The 18,504-nt window shown below is 29.9% G+C and overlaps 1 protein-coding gene across 2 annotated transcripts; it reads left to right on the forward strand.

Annotated features, from left to right (window-relative positions):
• Nucleotides 1-11,520: 11,520 nt before the first annotated feature.
• On the forward strand, nucleotides 11,521-17,575 carry LOC105173367 (beta-glucosidase 12). 2 transcript variants are annotated; one of them, XM_088875360.1, is made up of 13 exons: nucleotides 11,521-11,827; nucleotides 11,912-11,981; nucleotides 13,834-13,892; nucleotides 14,024-14,096; nucleotides 14,322-14,399; nucleotides 14,497-14,584; nucleotides 14,668-14,926; nucleotides 15,017-15,132; nucleotides 15,207-15,421; nucleotides 15,909-15,940; nucleotides 16,029-16,130; nucleotides 16,521-16,624; nucleotides 17,113-17,575. In XM_088875360.1, exons 1-13 carry the CDS (start codon nucleotides 11,684-11,686, stop codon nucleotides 17,309-17,311), a joined length of 1,539 nt encoding a protein of 512 aa, XP_088731486.1. In that variant the 5' UTR covers nucleotides 11,521-11,683; the 3' UTR covers nucleotides 17,312-17,575. The 2 variants fall into 2 exon arrangements, 1 of the variants encoding a protein (XP_088731486.1); XR_016062793.1 differs by lacking the exons at nucleotides 13,834-13,892; nucleotides 14,024-14,096 and having other exon boundaries at nucleotides 16,029-16,132; nucleotides 16,522-16,624; nucleotides 17,113-17,149.
• The last annotated feature ends 929 nt before the right edge of the window (nucleotides 17,576-18,504 follow it).

The raw sequence follows: 18,504 nt of genomic DNA on the forward strand, positions 1-18,504 counted from the left end.
GAGGAGTGAATATTACATATAACATTTAAGAGCATGAATGAGATTTAAAATACAGTTGAGAGGGTTACAGTTTATTTAACCCTTTTTTCAATTGCTACAGATATAATTTGTTAAAATTTAATACTATCTACCTATATTCATTATAATTATTTAATTCGATTCCATTTATGTGCAACAGTACAATAAAAACAACTTATACATTGTCATCAATGAAATAAACATTTCAATAAAAATAATTGGACAAAATTATATTTTTGGTCCTGTAAGTTAAGATTGTTAGCACTTTTGATCCTATAACTTTATGTACACATTTAGTCCTTTTTTTTACGAATTTAGTTCTAAACATCTCACGTTTAGTTCTTTTTTGACAAATTTAGTCGTATGTGACAATTTTGGTCCCTTTTTACACTGTAATAGATCTCATTTTTAGTCCTGTAATTATGAGATTGTGGGATCAAAATTGTCAATACATGACTAAATTTGTCAAAAAAGAACAAAATGTGAGATGTTTATGACTAAATTCGTAAAAAAAAAAGGCTAATTGTGTAAATAAAATAAATTATAGAACTAAAAGTACTAATTACTTAAAGTTATAGGACTAAAAAATATAATTTTACCAACTAATTGATATATATATACTTTTTATACAAGCAACTGGCCAACACTGCAAAAAATGAGAATACTAAGGACAAAAAATTAAGTGGCAATATTAAAACTGTCACTGCAATAAATTAGAGCTTTTATTTTGTAATTGCAATAAAGTTCTGTAGTTTTGACAAGTTTTAGTGACAACTTATTAGGGAAGTACTACTTCCTAATCCAAATTATTAGGCCTTTTTATAACAAGTTTTAGTTTTATATACGTCGTTAATTATGTACATTGGCAACTTAATATATAATCTATGTCGCTAATAAGTATATCATGGTGAGATTAAAATTATTATCACTTAATTTGTATTAAAATTAGGGATAATTACACTCATCTTCCCTGAAATTTGGTGTAATTACACCTAGACCTCCTGTGGTTTGAGAAATTACACAACTAACACACCTGATGTTTGTTTTCGTCTAACGAATAAGTCCCTCCATTAGTCAAATTCACCAAAATTGCTGATATTAATAAAAAGATTGGAAAAAAAAAATCTGTATTTACCCCATTAACTTATTATAACTCAAATAAATCATTTTATAACTAAATTACCCTCATACGTCTTCACACGTTAATGTATGTGAGGTAGTATATTTCCATTGCTATAAGGGTAGTTTAGTTCGAAAAAAATTATTTGACTTGATATAAGTTAGTAATAAGTCACTTGAGGGTAAATATCAATTTTCATTCAGTTTTTTTGTTAATATCAACAAATCCAATGAATTTTGATCAACGAAGGGACTTATTTGTTAGACGAAAGCAAACCTTAAGGGTGCTAGATATAATTTTCCAAACTATAGGAGATTTACGTGTAATTACACGGAACTTTAGAGGAGGAGAATATAAATATTTCTTAAAATTATTTGTATTCAATAGCATATATATATATATATATAGAGAGAGAGAGAGAGAGAGAAATATGAGCATAGGCATAGGGTAGCTACTCAATTATTTGCTCTCTCGATTTATCCTTGGTCTAATCCTAAATGAAAATGACTGCCCAACCTCTACGGGGACTACGTCCTAATCCCATTTATTCGGCCTTTTTATTAGGAATGGTTCATTTTTGTACTCATTATTGAAAGAAATGTTAGTGATAAAAATAAAATAAGTAATAGTAATAAAATTTGTCATAATTATTTGTACAAGTAATAAAGATTTTTTTATAGCAATTGAAGTTTTTTTTATAATTACAATCGTGTAAAACTGTCACTAGCTAGCAATATTTAGTTATAAAATATGTTACTACACAAAGTTAGTAGCACGTACATTTCAGTGAAAACCTTACAGTAAAAAATATATATGTTATTATGTTCATGTTGTCACTGAATTATTAATATAAAAGTATTAATAATTATAAATAGTGACAACGCAAAATTCTTGTTATATACTAATATATTTAAAAAAGTTATTTGTTGCCGGTGAACTAAAATTATCATTTAATATATTTTTTTATTAACATTATTTTTGTTATGGTAGCTTTGCATGATAATATAATGCATATATATAGGATTAGATCGATCTTCTATTAGTTTTTAATTTTATAATTTTATACAAAATATTTATACCAAATACATAAAATATTTTTTTAAACGTATGCTCGTTATTAAATTATAAATATATGACCTTTGTGGACGAGATAAAAGGCAAGATGTAATATGACTTTTTAATAAACAATTTAAATAGTCGATTGCATTCTACTTTTCATGTATGAAAATTTCACAGGTAACTTTTTTTTTCTCAAATCCATGAAAACAGGTGAGGGATCGATATAGTTTTATTGTGTGGGAAAAAATATACCCACTAAAAGTTAAACTTGAACTCAAGAAATTGAAGTGATAATACAGATACTGTATGATAGAGGAGCGTAGGAAGCGAGAAGATGTCTCTATGAGATAAGGCGCTCAATGCTTTGCCAACTCCATCTTAACGTAAGTTTAATATACATTTTCCCTTGATTTATATAGATAATAGTATGATTATACTCATATTGTAAGCTATGAAAACTACAAGAGGATATTCGGGATTCAACCTTCCTAGAAGTCAGCCAACAGTACCATCAGGTGTTAATATCCAATCACCAGTCCCTTTTGCAAGAGCCCGATTTCACTTTCAATGCTAAACATGGCCAAAAAAATATCACAATGAGTTCTGGTCTCAGAAGCTTAAAAAGCGTGAGGGATCGGGACATAGCTAAGGGTAAGGTACAGCTCCCCCAGAGAGAGCTGAAAATCGAGAGAGTGACTCTCGGGTGAGGGCACAAACGACAGAGTAAGACAGCGGGCCGAGCTCAGTGGTGGAAGGAGAGATTGGAGGATGCACTCAATGCAAAGGCATGACTGGGAAGAAAAAAGTGTAGCCTTTTAGTTTGATCAGTAGCTCTTTTATTGCAATTATTTAACTTGCTCTTTTGGTATAATTCCATTTGTTGATCATGGACTTTTTAGCTTTAAGTCATTATATTACATAACAAAAATACACTTGCAAAATTGAGTTCAACAACAACAATTAAGACTAGATTTTTCTTTACATAGCATCAACATATACATAGTCAAATTAAACAAACATAAACACACCCACCCGTTCCATTATACTCAATCCAAATGACTAAAATAGATAATTATCCATGACGTCGTCGATATATAAACAATATTTTCACTCGTCATTGCAATATTATAATAACTCCTTCAAGCTTTTCCGTTTCTTCTTCCGTGCACCACTTTTGTTTGCAACTTAGGTGTAACAATATTGGCCTCTACACATTGCTGGATCTTGTCAAATAAAAAAATAACACCCGTGTGCAATGCCTCCACGATTGTAAAATCATCTAACTGGATTACTGTTTGTACATGAAGTTCTAAAATACGTCGTCTCTCGTAAATAATATTTGGGTTCTTCATTCACCCAACTTATTTTACTCTCGGTTGATATGAACTCCTTTCCAGCTTGCAAAATTAATTTACTGGGTGCAAAAATATTGATGTGAGCTCTAGCTTCCATTTGCCCTTCAAAACACAACATCACGTGTACTTACTAATGGCCACGTGATTTTTCTGTCCAATTTTTAACTTTTTAATATTAAAATTTTTTCTAAATATATAGGACTCAATGTGAAAAAAATATAACATACAAAATTAAATTAAAAATGAGCCTATTATATTGAGACTAAAAATGCGATTTTCCTAATGTGTACGTGATATATTAGGATTTTGAATTTTGGACTAAAATTCCCGTATGATTAAATCAAATTAGACAAATCAATTAAGAGAGAATTGAGTTAAATATAGACTTATCAATTCAATTTGGCCTTATTTGGTTTGTGTGATGAAATTTGTTGCCATAGAAAATAGAAAGATTATTAATCTCATCACACATTATATGTTATTATTTGGTTTGATATAATTACAAAATATAATTAAATATAAAAACACCAATAAGAGTATCATTCTTTAATTTATTTCCATATTAATATTGAAATTTGTGAATTGTTACAAAAGATATATAAAAATTCTCTCAATATTTATTAAAATACAATTTTTAAAATAAAAATTCTCGTGTAATATTACCTTTTTATTTCACATCATATGAGGGAAAAGAAGTTCAAAAGTAGATATTCAATAAAACATAAGAGACTAGAGGGTGTTTGACTAAGCTTTTCTAAAATATTTTATAAGTTTCTGCATATAAAAATAAGCTCATAAAGTGTTTAAATAAAATAAGATGTTAAAACTTATAAGATGTTCGGGTGTTTGGCATAATAAGATCTTTTATAGATAAAATGACTAAAATGGACATGATACTATTAGAATCAAATAAGTTGTTAAAAATTTTAAAATGCTTTTATAAATAATACACATTAATTAATTCAATATTAATATAGATATATTATTTTTATTTTTGTTGTTGATGCAATAATTATTTGTATATAACGGGTATTTCATATATGGAGGAGATGAGAATTATAAAACAAATTTGAAGTGTACTTCATGTCACCTTAAAAACTCAATTTTGGTAATGTAAAATTCACAACTTCATAAATCAATATGCAAAAGCCAACATTTCGAATTGTCAACTACAAAAAAAACTCTAAAATTTACACCATATATTATGGGAGAGTATTTTTTTCGTGTCTTTCTTCTTTTTTTGGGTACTTTTTTAGTATTAATTTATTTATTTTTTAATTTATTCATCTAACTTTTCACTCCCCCACTATTGATCGATAGTTTTTTTTTTTTTTTTCATGGATCATTTTTTGTCATATTTTTCATATAAATTTAATATTAACTTATTATTTGTTATATACTTTATTAACTAATAAGTATTTTATATTTTTAAATAAATTTACAGGATCTGTACAGATATAAAATGTGGCATAAATTAAATTCTCCAATACTATACTAGCAGTCAGACTTGTCCATTTAATAACTTGTAGAGGGTACTGCTTCACCCTTCTAGAAAAGGACAAAAAAGCCCTCCATTTAAAAATGGGAATACCCAAAAAGCTACGGGACCCGAGTGGCATAAGTTTGGGTAGGGTTCTCTAACCCTACCTGCCCTAAAGACCTGCAATCCGAGTCCGAATGAGCCAGTCGATCTCCACTGCACGATTGCGAATAAGAAACTCTAGCATGATGACATGTGACCCAAACAATTTCATACAAATAAGCACTATAAATAACTCACAACCGAAACATTCAATGCAAGATACTTTATGCTTTCTATCTCAATTATTTTTTCAAATTGCATATTTCGGTCTCGAACATAACTAATTTGAGCGTTAGAGGGTCTTAATCGGGGACGAACCCGACTAGACTAACATGTCGATTTTATCCTTAAGACTCATCTTTGATATCTGAACTGAGATATAGCAAACTAGCTTTCCTAAGTGAAGATGGCATATTTTGAGTAGAATCATAACCCACTACCAACCACCCCTTTTCCCCCTTCCAAGCCCCATGAGCTCCAAAAGCAATAGGAGCAGCGATGGAACAGTGTAGAAATTGAAAGATGTTGTCTTTCATGTCCAGTTGGATTTTATGCAATTATTATTGCAGGAAAAAATGCATAAAACCTCCCTATATTTTAGAAAGTATGCAAAAATCACCCTCCTGTTTTCAGAATAGGCTAAAACCCCCCTCCTGTTTTATTTTAGTCAGCAAAAAACCCCCATTCTGTTAGCAACTAACGAGAAGTGGAGGAGACGCGTGTCTACTGCGTTTGGTAGTATCTTTTTGCGGTTTAGATTAATATTTAATGATATTTAGGACTAAAATACCCCTCTATGGGTTTATATAATATACAAAGGGCTTTTTGACTTGTTTTGTGTGTTCATTTTGTAGTTTCTCACCTTAAAAAATAAATTAAATTTGCCATATTAAATTAAATTATATTTAAATTCAGATAATTTTATGATTGTTAATTATTAAATCTAACTATTATTTTTAATTAATTAAAATATATATTTACTTACAATAATTATTATTAATTAGCCAAAATATTTAATCATTGTAATTATTTAAAATATTCTTAATTAACTAAAACATACTTTTATTAATATAATTAAAATTAATTAAAAAATTAATAAAAAAAGAAAAACCCGCGATTTCGCCGGAAACTTAGAAATACGTTTTCGGCACCGTCCGGACGAATTTTCGACGGCCAATGGTACCATTCGAATCCTCTGTTCAAGACAAACATTTTCATAACTTCAATTTGAGTTTTCGTCAATCATAGAGAGTGGGCTCAAGTCACGACTTCCGAACATGTTTGCCGTTGATTCGTCACTGTCCGGTCGCATCTCGCTTTCAAACTACTAGCATCAGATTCGTCTTTTCAAGACGATTCTAACGAGACTGACCTCACTTAATTTAGTAAAGACTTTACGGAGATAAGACGATTTTAATAATTTTAGCCGTCGGTAACGAGAAGGGGGGACGTCGGAGGTGTGTGGGTTGGGGTGGGGGGCGAGTTAGGGCGGGCTATGGGGTAGGGGTGGGTAGTTAGTTTTTTTTAAATATATAATAATAATATATATTTTTAAACTTTTAAATTATTTATATATAATATAAGTTAAATAATTTGTTGAATCTAGAACTTTTATTTTTGTAAAATCTAACGATTGAGATTAATTGACTAGATCTAACGATCAGTATTTGATCAAAAAAGATCCAACGGTCATTAATATAAGAAAAATATATAATAAGTAAGGGTATAACGGTCATTTTTAAAAAATTAACACTGTTAGTTGGATTTAACAGAGAGAGGGCGATTGAGCTGAGTTTTACAAAACACAGGTGCGGCTTTTAGCCTATTCTCATAACAAAAGAATTTATTTTATGAATTTTTTAAAATATAGGGGGGTGTTATGCATTTTATTCTATTATTACAAGCCATCAATTATTTAATCCATTCAAATATGATGAGTATTGGTTTCACCCCGAAATATGACTAAACAAACTGAGGTTTGCAATGAGGTGAGAAGAGTCTACATAATCAAACTTGGCAATAGTGCTAAATTGCCCCCATGGTAATATGGTAGTGTCATCGGGGTATGTTAGTAAAAGGAAAAAAATTAGTTTATCTTGTGTATTATTAGGTTTACTATTTATTTTTTATAAAGGGAACTTTTTGCTCATTTCATATATCACATAAGAATAAATGACGTTTAAGAGGGTGTTTCGTTAAGCTTATAAGGTGCTCAAAATATCTTATAAAATGTTTGAGAGCTTACAAGCTCTAAATATTTGTTTGTACACACTATTTCTAACTTATACTTATTTATCTTTATTTTTCTCTCTCTATCTCCATAAAACATATCAAAATAAATTAAAAACGAAAAAAAAATAGTACACGTGTTTGTACACTCAAAATACAAAGAAATTGAAAATCTTCCACCGCACATTGGGGGGCCAAGCAGGACCGCAAACCAATCAAACAAAAACTTTAATGCTGTAGACACAAAGAACATGATAAAAACAACTCACATCACTCCTTACTTCGACAAAATCGGGAAAATAAAAACACGTTTTCTAAACTAAGAATTAGAATGACTTACGCAAATAAAGCGGGTGAAGGTTCACGTGTCGTTTTCTACGGAATCTTCTCCGTCTTCAACTCTCTTGCCTTTGCTTCACTGTATTCCTTCAATTTTCAGTCCGAATTTGGGGACTAGAAAGGATTGGTATTTTTCGAGTTTCTCAAATCCAAATGAAACTGAAATGTCCGTCTTCTTCATTTTAGATTCACGTGCTAGGCGTGTGAGTTTGTTGCTCTCTCTCCCTCTCTCTTTTTTTTCTCCCTATCACTACTTGAAAATGATCAAAAATTTGAAATTGCATAAACTAAGTAAAATATGAATATTTAATTATCAGTTCTGTAACTATAGTCCTTAAAATATCTATTATGCACTCAACAATCGATGCAATTCAACCCCCTACATATATGTATATTTGCGATTGAAGTACACTCGATGCATGTGTATAATTTAAATTTAGTATATTTATTTAATTAAATAAAAGAAAAAAAGATAACATGAATAAAATAAATTAACTGTAAATATATATGACGATAAATAATGAATTAACTTACTAACAAAAAAAGTACGGTAATTTTAAAAAGAAGAAAAAATAGGTAAGGACATTTTAGGGAATCGACATCTCGCCAACCAACGTAGTTATTATAGGAATCTCCCCCTTATGATATAGTATTGATATATAATTAGTAAATGATTTAATATATAAAACTATAAATTAATACAGATATATATGTGCGTATTTATTTGGAGGGAAAGCAATGAATTATTATTTATTAAAATAAAATAATTATAATTATCAATATCAAATATCTAACAACAACGGAGAATTATGCAATCATATATATACTAATCATTAATATCAAATTATTATATCTGATCAATAATGATTTAATATTAAAGTAGAACGACATCTACTGCTAAAATAGAAAATACATTTCATACGTTGGTGGGGTTCAAATCCACAACTTAAAAGTCATATAACGTTAATTGCTGATTGAGCTATGCCTTATTAACAAATTAATACAGATATAAAGATCAAAACATTCACATCCATAACTATAATACCGAATGTAGCTTCATGCCATTTGTAAACTATAATACTATTGAAAGAAAAAAGATCTTAACCTTAAACAAAACTAAACATAAAAAGAAAATGAAATATAATAAATTTGATAATAGCAATTTACCCCACTATGATATTGAAAACTAAACTATAATCGTTTTTACACTTTGGTATCGAAACTTTTTTTGTGTCAACTTACCATATAAACTTTACAAAATTTTACACTTTTCCATTTTATAGCTGTGTTCAATCAAGTTTTTTGACAAAAAAATTTACATGCAGTGCATTTGTGATATTTAAGGGTAATGCAATGTGATATTTTTCACATATGTATATCATATAATGTTTTTCTAGCAAAAAATTCAAGAAAAAAACAATCATTTGTGGTAAATTGCAAATTTCGTAAAGTTGAGATAGTATATTGACACAAAAAAAGAGTTTCAATTGCAAAGTATAAAAACGGGTATAGTTCGGATGGCAAAATATAATTTACCCTTATTTATAGGGAAAAATGCAAGCAACCCCCTTGTGATATCGCAAATGAGCAAATTACCCCCTTGTGAAAAAATAAATAGCGATTTACCTCCCTATATTTTTTAAAATACAACAATTTACCCCCCTATGATTTTTAAAATAAAGCAATCTACCTCCCTATATAAGGAGGTAAATTGCTTCATTTTAAAAAGTATAGGGAGGTAAATTGCTATATTTTTTTCATAGGGGGGTAATGTGCTCATTTTTAATATCATAGGGGGATAAATTGCTATTCACCCCTTATTTATATATAGAGACAACTTTACGCATAATTTTTTTAATAATAAATATGTTATAATAAGATCAAAGTTGTTCGCACTTAATATATTCTAGTAAGTGTTGCAGATTCCATCACTATAAGAAAACAAAATATTAGAGACATAACTTTCCTTCTCCGAAACTAAGTTTCCTTCGTTGAAAATAAATAGAGACGGAAAAATCAGTTTCTGCACTCTGTGGCTGAAGGCTCGGTGGCTAAATTTTGGAGATGGAAATGTTCCATCATTAATTTTGTTCAGAAATTCCGTTCTAGACAGCATCACATATTTTTAGAGTAATTTGTCTTTGATTTCTTCGAGTAAAGAAAAAACTAGTCTATAATTTCGTCCCTAAAGTGACGTTTCTTAATTCCGTCTCAAATCAATCTCTAAATCCTTTTACATTTTCCTTCCCTATTTTCGTCTCTAATACATATTTTATTTTTATTTAAATTTCTATATCCAAATTAATATCTTACTCATTATACCATACGAACATAACCAAATAATATCAACATCTAAACTCCCCAAACCAACAACAACGACCGACAAGTTGTGAGTTAAACATTACAAATAACCAAAACATTCCAACAATTAGGAATAATAAAATAACTATTGATTTCCATTGAAATGGTAATGCTCCTCCTATCCAGACCCATCAATAAATCGACAGTTTGTGTATCTCACATCTTGAAAAGTAGTTTTAAATAATTTTTTATTTTCAATCTATAGAAACCCAATACGCAAATAGGTGATGTAATCTTCAACATAAACCTATATAAATGATCAAATAGGATAAGTTATGAAATAGAAAAATTATTAGTGATACTTACCGATAAATATAATTTATTTTACTATCTATTTCTTTGAGAATGTCAACAACTTACGTCTTAGAATAACTAGGATCTGCAACATATAAAAAGCATTCACGCAAAGCTTTCTAAATGAAATTTATATATTCATATATGCATGTGCATAATTTATTAAAAAATATTTAAATAAAGTACTTTATATCATATATTTTTTTTGGAATTAAAAATTACCTAAAATAAAATAAAACTTCATGAGAAAAAAAACAATCAAATGGTAGTTATGGAAACTCATGATGAGTGGGATGTTAAAAATAATTTTTATTTAAAATTAAAAAAATAGCAAATCAAAATTAATTTGGACATCGAAAGATCCCTCTCCACTAATACACATTATAGATTTTTAATACCAATTTTAAAATTATCACATAATATTTTGTCAATAATATTATATTGTGCCATAGTTTTGTGTAAGAGAAAAATCAAATGTTGATGTTGTCGGAGTTCACTGGTGTGGCTTGTTCGAAGTCCCAACTACTACAACAAAAAAGGGTTAAATTCATTTTAACCCCTTGTGATATATTAAAATATCAAAAATTTTCCTACGTTATGAATAAATAATGACACTGTCTCCTGGTCAACTTGAGCCTATTTTCTAAAAATAATAATTAAAATTCCCCTTTTAGTCAACCGATCAAGCTAGGCTTATTAATATATAATTATTTTAATTTATAATATGTATAATTTATAACTATTAAAATATATTTACAATATATATAATTATAATTTATAAAAAAAATATAAAATAATAATTATAACCCCCCGTCTCCCACCCCCAATCCCACCTATTTCGCTTCCCACCCCCCTCCTCCCCCCACGGCCATCGCCCAAGGGTGAGGAGGGCGTGGTCCCACATCCTCCGTTTCAGCAGCGACAGCAGTGACTACATTTTTTTTTTTCAAACATATAAATTAACTTTAAATTAATTTAATTAAAATAATATTTTATTATTAATAAAAATATATAATATTTAATTAAAGAATTCTTATATAAAAATTAATATTTTTTTATTAATAAATATATATAATATTATATATTAGATGTGAGAGAAGGGTAAATATATATATATATATATAAAAAAGGTATGTTGGCAAATCCGTAATCAAATCGTCGTGAGGGAGTTTTTTGAATTTTATATTATATCATAAGAGGGCATTTGATAGTTTAATTTTTATAAATATTTTTTTGAATATTTCTACTTTCAGAATTCCTCTCCCCCACACCCCTCTATTTAAAGGTTCACTTGGGCCTCACCAAACAGTAGAAGGAAACAACGACATGGCAACTACAGTGAGCTCTATTTTTACTACATTTCTGCTAATCTTGGTTTCCTCATCATTGCTCGGATTCAGCTACGGCCATTTCAATCGTAGTGAGTTTCCAGCTGGATTTTTGTTCGGAGCTGCTTCGTCCGCATATCAAGTATATATACTGATTATTTTCGTCTAACTGTTTTTCCAATTACATTTACTTTTACGTCTAAATAAATGATTTTTTGATCTCTAGTACGAGGGTGCTGCATTCGAAGGTGGCAGAGGACTAAGTATATGGGATACTTACACCCACAAATATGCAGGTTCTTAATTTCTCGCTCTCTATAGTTGCTTCATAATCCTGAAAATTTTCTATGTATGTATGAAAATTGGTTATGTTCGCCCTCCTTCTTCTGTCTTTTAACCATATTAAAAAGAAAGAAAAAACTACAACTCCGTGCGCTAAAAGAAATATGACTTTTCATTAGGGTTAATTACCATACAATTAAGAGTAAAAATTTATAGCGAATACTAATCAACTACGACTGTGCAACGATTATTAGCTATTGTTTCTGGCCATAATTCTATATTTTATTTAATTGGATAAACAACAGCAAAAATTTATTAATTTATTTACATATATTATTCAGTATCAATAATTTATCACTCTCACAAAAGCAAGTTGTGTATGAAAGAGACATAGGACAATAAATGATTTCTTTTTCGACTCAAATTAAACAAATTGATATTTTTGGAATCTCGAAATTTCCACGTTTTACTTATGATAATGAACGTACCAGGTTATTCGGGACCACGACACGCTACAATAAATGATTGCTTTTCACTCACGAACTCTACAGGAAAATAAAATTAGTGATAAAAATGTTAAGGAATAATAACACTTTTTTTCATCAAGGTTCGGTGTAATTACACGTAAACTTTCTATTATTTGAAAAATGATATCTGATACCCTTGAGGTTTGCTTCCATCTAATAAATAAGTCCATCCGTTAGTGAAAATTCACTGAATTTGCTGATATGTACAAAAAAATTGAATGAAAATTGAGACTTTCCCTCGATTGATTTATTACAAGTTCAACAAATTTTTTTCAACTAAACTACTTTTATAACGATGAAGATATACTTCCTTTTATGGGGTAACGTATGAGGGTAATTTGATCATAATAAAATTTATTTGACCTGTAATATTAATAATAAGTCAATCGACAGTAAATATAAATTTTTATTCAATTTTTTTGTTAATATCAGTAAATTTAGTGAATTTTGACTAATGGAGGAACTCATTTATTGAACGGAAGCAAATATTAGGGGTGCTAGGTATAATTTTTTAAACTACAGGAGGTCTATATGTAATTACACCAAACTTCAGGAAAGAAGAGTGAAATTATCTCAAAAATTTAATGGCAATTTTAATATTGTCATAATTATATATATTTTTGGGACTACAGATTCCCACGTTCAACTTGTGATAATTAACGTACTTAGTGACCACGACACGCTACAATAAATGATTGTCTTTTTCACTCGCGAACTCTACAAGAACATAGAAATTTAGTAATAAAAACTATTTAGTGATAATTTTAGCATTGTCACTAATTATATATTTTGTGTAATAATTTTTAAAGTTTTAATAGTGATAATTAGTAAGGATGAGTGACAAAATATTACAAAATTAAATTGTCACTAAAAATAATTAATGATATACTGACAATCTACTGATAATAATAATTTATTGTCACTATTTTGCGTTGTCACTATAAACGTGTAACTATTATATATTATGAAAATTTTATGCACAATTTTTCTCATCAATAATTATTCTGTAACAAATTTGTCGTCACTCAATATATATCGTTTATGACGATTTTAAAATTGTTACTTAATATCAGTCATTAATATTATAATGAATAAGACCCGAAGATTTATCTTTCTTGGGGGGATGGTATAATCTGGTCATAATTTCATATTTTACTCAATTAGGTAAATATCAATAAAAATTATTAATTTATTCTATCACATATATATATTGGGCTAAATGTAATTTAACAATAATTTTAATATTATTATTAATCAATATGTATTTAGTGATAATAATTAATTCGATAAGATTATATATGGAGTGAAATATTTAAATCCATAATTAATTGGATTACAGATAAAATATTGGATGGGAGCAACGGAGACGTGGCCAACAACTTCTATCATCTATATAAGGTAATTTTCAAATTTTATTTGATAAAATTATTATTCACAACTGAAGATAAATGCTTTTGTCCTAATTTGTCTGAAACTGGTGATATTGAATTTTATTCATGATCAACGGTTGAAATTTAATGTGGCAAGAGGATGTGAAATTGATGAAGCATTTAGGATTGGATGCGTTCAGAATGTCTATTTCTTGGCCTCGGATATTACCTCGTACGACCAGAAAATATTATTATTAATTATACTTTATTATAGGGAAAATACCCTTTGATTTCTCATATTTTTTCTATTTTTTAATATTTAATTTAATTAATTAATTCATTTGTCCCATAATTCCCACTTTTCCACTATCTTTTTTTTTTTTTTTTTAATTTTATTGTTGTTATTTTTTACTACCAAGACCTTATTGTTCACACTTGAATGCTTAAAATTTCTCAGGTGGGAAGCTAAGTGGGGGAATAAACAAGGAAGGAATTGCCTTTTACAACAATGTCATCAACGAACTCCTTGCAAATGGTCACCAAATTTATATATCTTGCCTTCTTAAATTATTTCCTCTATTTTAGACTTTGTACGTTTCTTGTCTTGTTTGTAAATTGAAATAAATGGACAGGTATAACTCCATTTGTGACTCTATTTCATTGGGACCTTCCGCAAGCCCTAGAGGATGAGTATTTAGGCTTTCTAAGTCCTCGTATTGTGTAAGTCAAATTCACATATATTTATTATCCAAGTGATACATTTTTAGAAATAAAAAGACTGAATGTTATTATTATGGTGGCAGTGATGATTTTCAAGATTTTGCGGAGCTTTGCTTCGAAGCATTTGGTGATCGTATTAAGCATTGGATCACAGTAAATGAGCCGTTTACATTCGCCAATTGTGGATATGATGGAGGCTTCATCGGCAACCTAGCCCCTGGGAGGTGCTCCAATAGGGCTATCTGTGCCAAAGGGAATTCAGCAACTGAGCCTTATATTGTCGCCCATCACCTACTTCTTGCCCACGCAACTGCTGCCAGACTATACAAGAGGAAATTTGAGGTTAATTATTTTTTATTTTCATGCATAAAACAATTTGATCATAAATGGACGTCAGAAGTTTAAATGCATTTTTGAGTTATTATGTAACAGCCAATTCAAAAAGGAGAAATAGGAATAGCACTGGTAACTCATTGGTTCGTACCATATTCAAGCAGTAAGCTGGACGTGGAAGCAGCGCAACGAGCTCTTGATTTTGTATATGGATGGTAAGTATATAAATGTAAGTTTATAACGTCAAAATCTGAATAATTGTCACAAAATTTTGAGTGTGAGTTTGTAGGTTCATCCATCCTTTAGTGTATGGGGAATATCCAGAAATCATGCAGTCCCTTGTGCGAAGTCGATTGCCAAAATTCACTAAGGAGCAAGCTGTGATGCTCAAAGGATCCTTTGATTATTTGGGATTGAATTATTATACTGGGAATTATGCAGCTCACATTCTCTCTCGCACTGGAAATATCAGCAGCACTACGGACAATATGGTTCGCCTTTCAAGTATGTTTTCAATTTTATATATGTTAGAACGACATCTTAATTTAAATAATTTAAATATAATTTTTGAAAGGTAAAATAAAATTTCTTTCAAAATAAAAAAAATAGTACTATTTATAAAGGACTAACAACTTACAAATTTATACATCTATATGTTTTTTTATATTTGGTTGTAAACACCATTTAGTGGAAAAACTTTGATACGTTGATTTTTCTTTATGAAATGGTAATTACATAATTATACTAATATAACAAAAAATTAAAAATTTCATAGATAATAGATCAATTGACCAGTATAGCTAAGATCAATGAAACGAATTACAAAAAAATTATATAAAGTGAGATAAATACCTGTACGTCTGATAAAATTCCAATTCATAATCTCGAATTTATTGATGGCGCCTCAGCTTGAATCCCCGTTTAGTCGCAACACTTTGACACATTGATTCTATAGTAACTTTAACATTATTTTTTGTGAATTGTTTGACAGCTGAAATCAATGGTGTACCCATCGGCAAACCCGTAAGTTGTCATCAACAATTTTTATAAGTCTTTCTTAACCTATGTTGTCGGATTAATTTTTATAATATCTATACATTATAATTTTCAGACAGGAGTGAGCAGTTTCTTTATTTATCCGAAAGGACTTCATGATCTTCTACTCTACACTAAGGAGAAATACAACAATCCGACCATTTACATCACAGAAAACTGGTAAACTTAAAGCATTCTTCTTCATTTACATATATGCATGTACATACTGTTATAAATATGAGAAGAAATATAATTTTATGCTATGATTAATATAATTATTATGGTCAAAAGTAAATAATCATGACGAATACTGATTAGCTCTGGGCTGAACATCAACTATTTGCCGTTATTTTTGGAAGTGGGATCAAAACAACACTCATAACTAAAAGTTACGGGCAAATTTTGATTAATTGCGGGTCAAATTTAAATTTTCACATCGATCTTGTTTGTTCATAGTAGACAGTGTTAGTTTATAATAATTTTTAAATTATAACAATTTATAATGTACAGAAAAGATTAATTTTTTGTAGTGAGATGATGTTTGATTTAATTTCTTTAATATTATTTAGGTATGGGTGACGCTAATAATAGTACCATCAAACATGCTATTGAAGACCCCCTGAGAGTTGACTTCTACAATGGTCATCTTCGGGCGGTTCACCAAGCCATCCAGTAAGTTTAATTCCTTTATTTATTAATTTTGTTTTGTACTAAATTGCTTGGGAAATTATGAGAAACGAAAATCATGTGTAGGAAATTCTTTGCTAATAACTCTTAAGTAATGTGTGTTTTTTTTTTGGCAAAAAATTATTTGTTTTTATAGTAGTATGATCCAAATATTTGATATAATTCTTAACTATGACTAAAATTTCGGTCTTGTTAGCAAAAATAAATTAAACTTTTCTTTTTCTTGCGCGGGTCTGCGTCGAAAACTTGGTTTGAAGTGAAAATAAATTCATAGAAAAATATGATAAATTAAGGAAATGCATACAAGACCATGATATCTCCTTTTTCTTGGAATTATTCGGCAAGTTAGCAAATATAAATTAGTGGTTGATATTAGACATGATTTTGTGTAAAAATCTGTAATCTGTTATCAAAATCAATCTACATAGAAATCAACTTCATATCACTATCTAATGATGTGTTTGTGGTGACAGGCAAGGCGTGAGAGTGAAGGGTTTCATTGCATGGTCAGTTTTGGACACATTTGAGTGGGGATCCGGTTATACCCAGCGATTTGGAATTTGCTATGTTGATTTCATAAATAAGCTTAAAAGAATTCCTAAAAGGTCAGCTATTTGGTTCAAGAATTTTCTGAATGCAAAGCGAGAGAAGAGCCTACATACGTTGATGTAATAAGATCAGAGTTTAATTAGCTACACCTGATCGACTGGTACCTTTAATTAGCCATGTTTGATTTGAGTGATTGGGTTTCTAGTGATGAAACCAAAATCTCGGATCCATTGTTTGTTGAAGTGTTTGATTTGTGTGGTATTTGGTTATTGTAAAACTAGAAAATAACTCAAAAGATGTAGGAAATGAGAAGGAAAAACTCTCTAAAATTTAATATGTTGTAATACCAAAAATATATGTCATAATACAAGTATTTATATGTACAAATGTTGTAACTACTTGTAATAAAACTAACAATAATGGATAAGAACATGAAATTGTCTAAAACTAGAAAAAAACTACCCTACGGCCTCCAAATCTTCATCAGATGAAATCTTCAAACTCTCAACATCCCCCCACAAGTTGGACCTGGTTCGATAGCGAACAAGCCCAACTTGGTCAACAAACTCGTGAAAGCAGACATGGGCAACACCTTAGTAAAGAGATCAGCAAGCTGTAGTGAGCTCTTACAAAAGAAGGGGCAATGAAACCTTCTTTATAAGCATCATGAACTAAGTGACAGTCCATTTCTATGTGTTTGATTCGTTCGTGAAAAACAGGATTGGCCAGAATATGCAATGCTGTTTTGTTATCACAAAATAGATCAATAGGAAGAGAAGTAGATATACCGAGATCAGCCAGAATATAAGAAATCCAACGCAGTTCGCAGACAGTAGCAGCTAGACTATGATACTCAGCCTCAGCTTTCGATCGAGATATCGTACATTGCTTCTTAGTTTTCCAAGAAATCAAAGCTGGTCAAAGAAATATACAAAAACCTGTAAGTGATTGTTTGGAATCTGGGCATGTCGCCCAATCGGCGTCGCAATAAGCCTTCAGTGTTAGCGAGCTCTGTGAGGGAAAGAAGAGACCCTTTGATGGACAACTCTTAAGATAGCGAACTACATGCAGAGCTGCTTGCCAGTGCCACTCGCACGGGTGTGTGAGAAACTGATTAAGTTGTTGAACCGAGTGTGAAATATCTGGACTAGTGAATCCAAGATATAGTAGACAACCCATGAGGCGATGGTATGAATCCAGCCTTGGAAGCGGATCATCCGAAGTAGATTGAAGTCGCAAACCTTGTGGAAACGGTGTAGAAGCAGGTTGCGATTGACATAAACCTGTATCGCGAATAATGTCCATGAAATACTTAG

The sequence above is a fragment of the Sesamum indicum genome, linkage group LG11 (assembly GCF_026168435.1).
Source record: "Sesamum indicum cultivar Baizhima isolate 11 linkage group LG11, ASM2616843v1, whole genome shotgun sequence".
Classification (NCBI taxonomy): Eukaryota; Viridiplantae; Streptophyta; class Magnoliopsida; order Lamiales; family Pedaliaceae; genus Sesamum; species Sesamum indicum.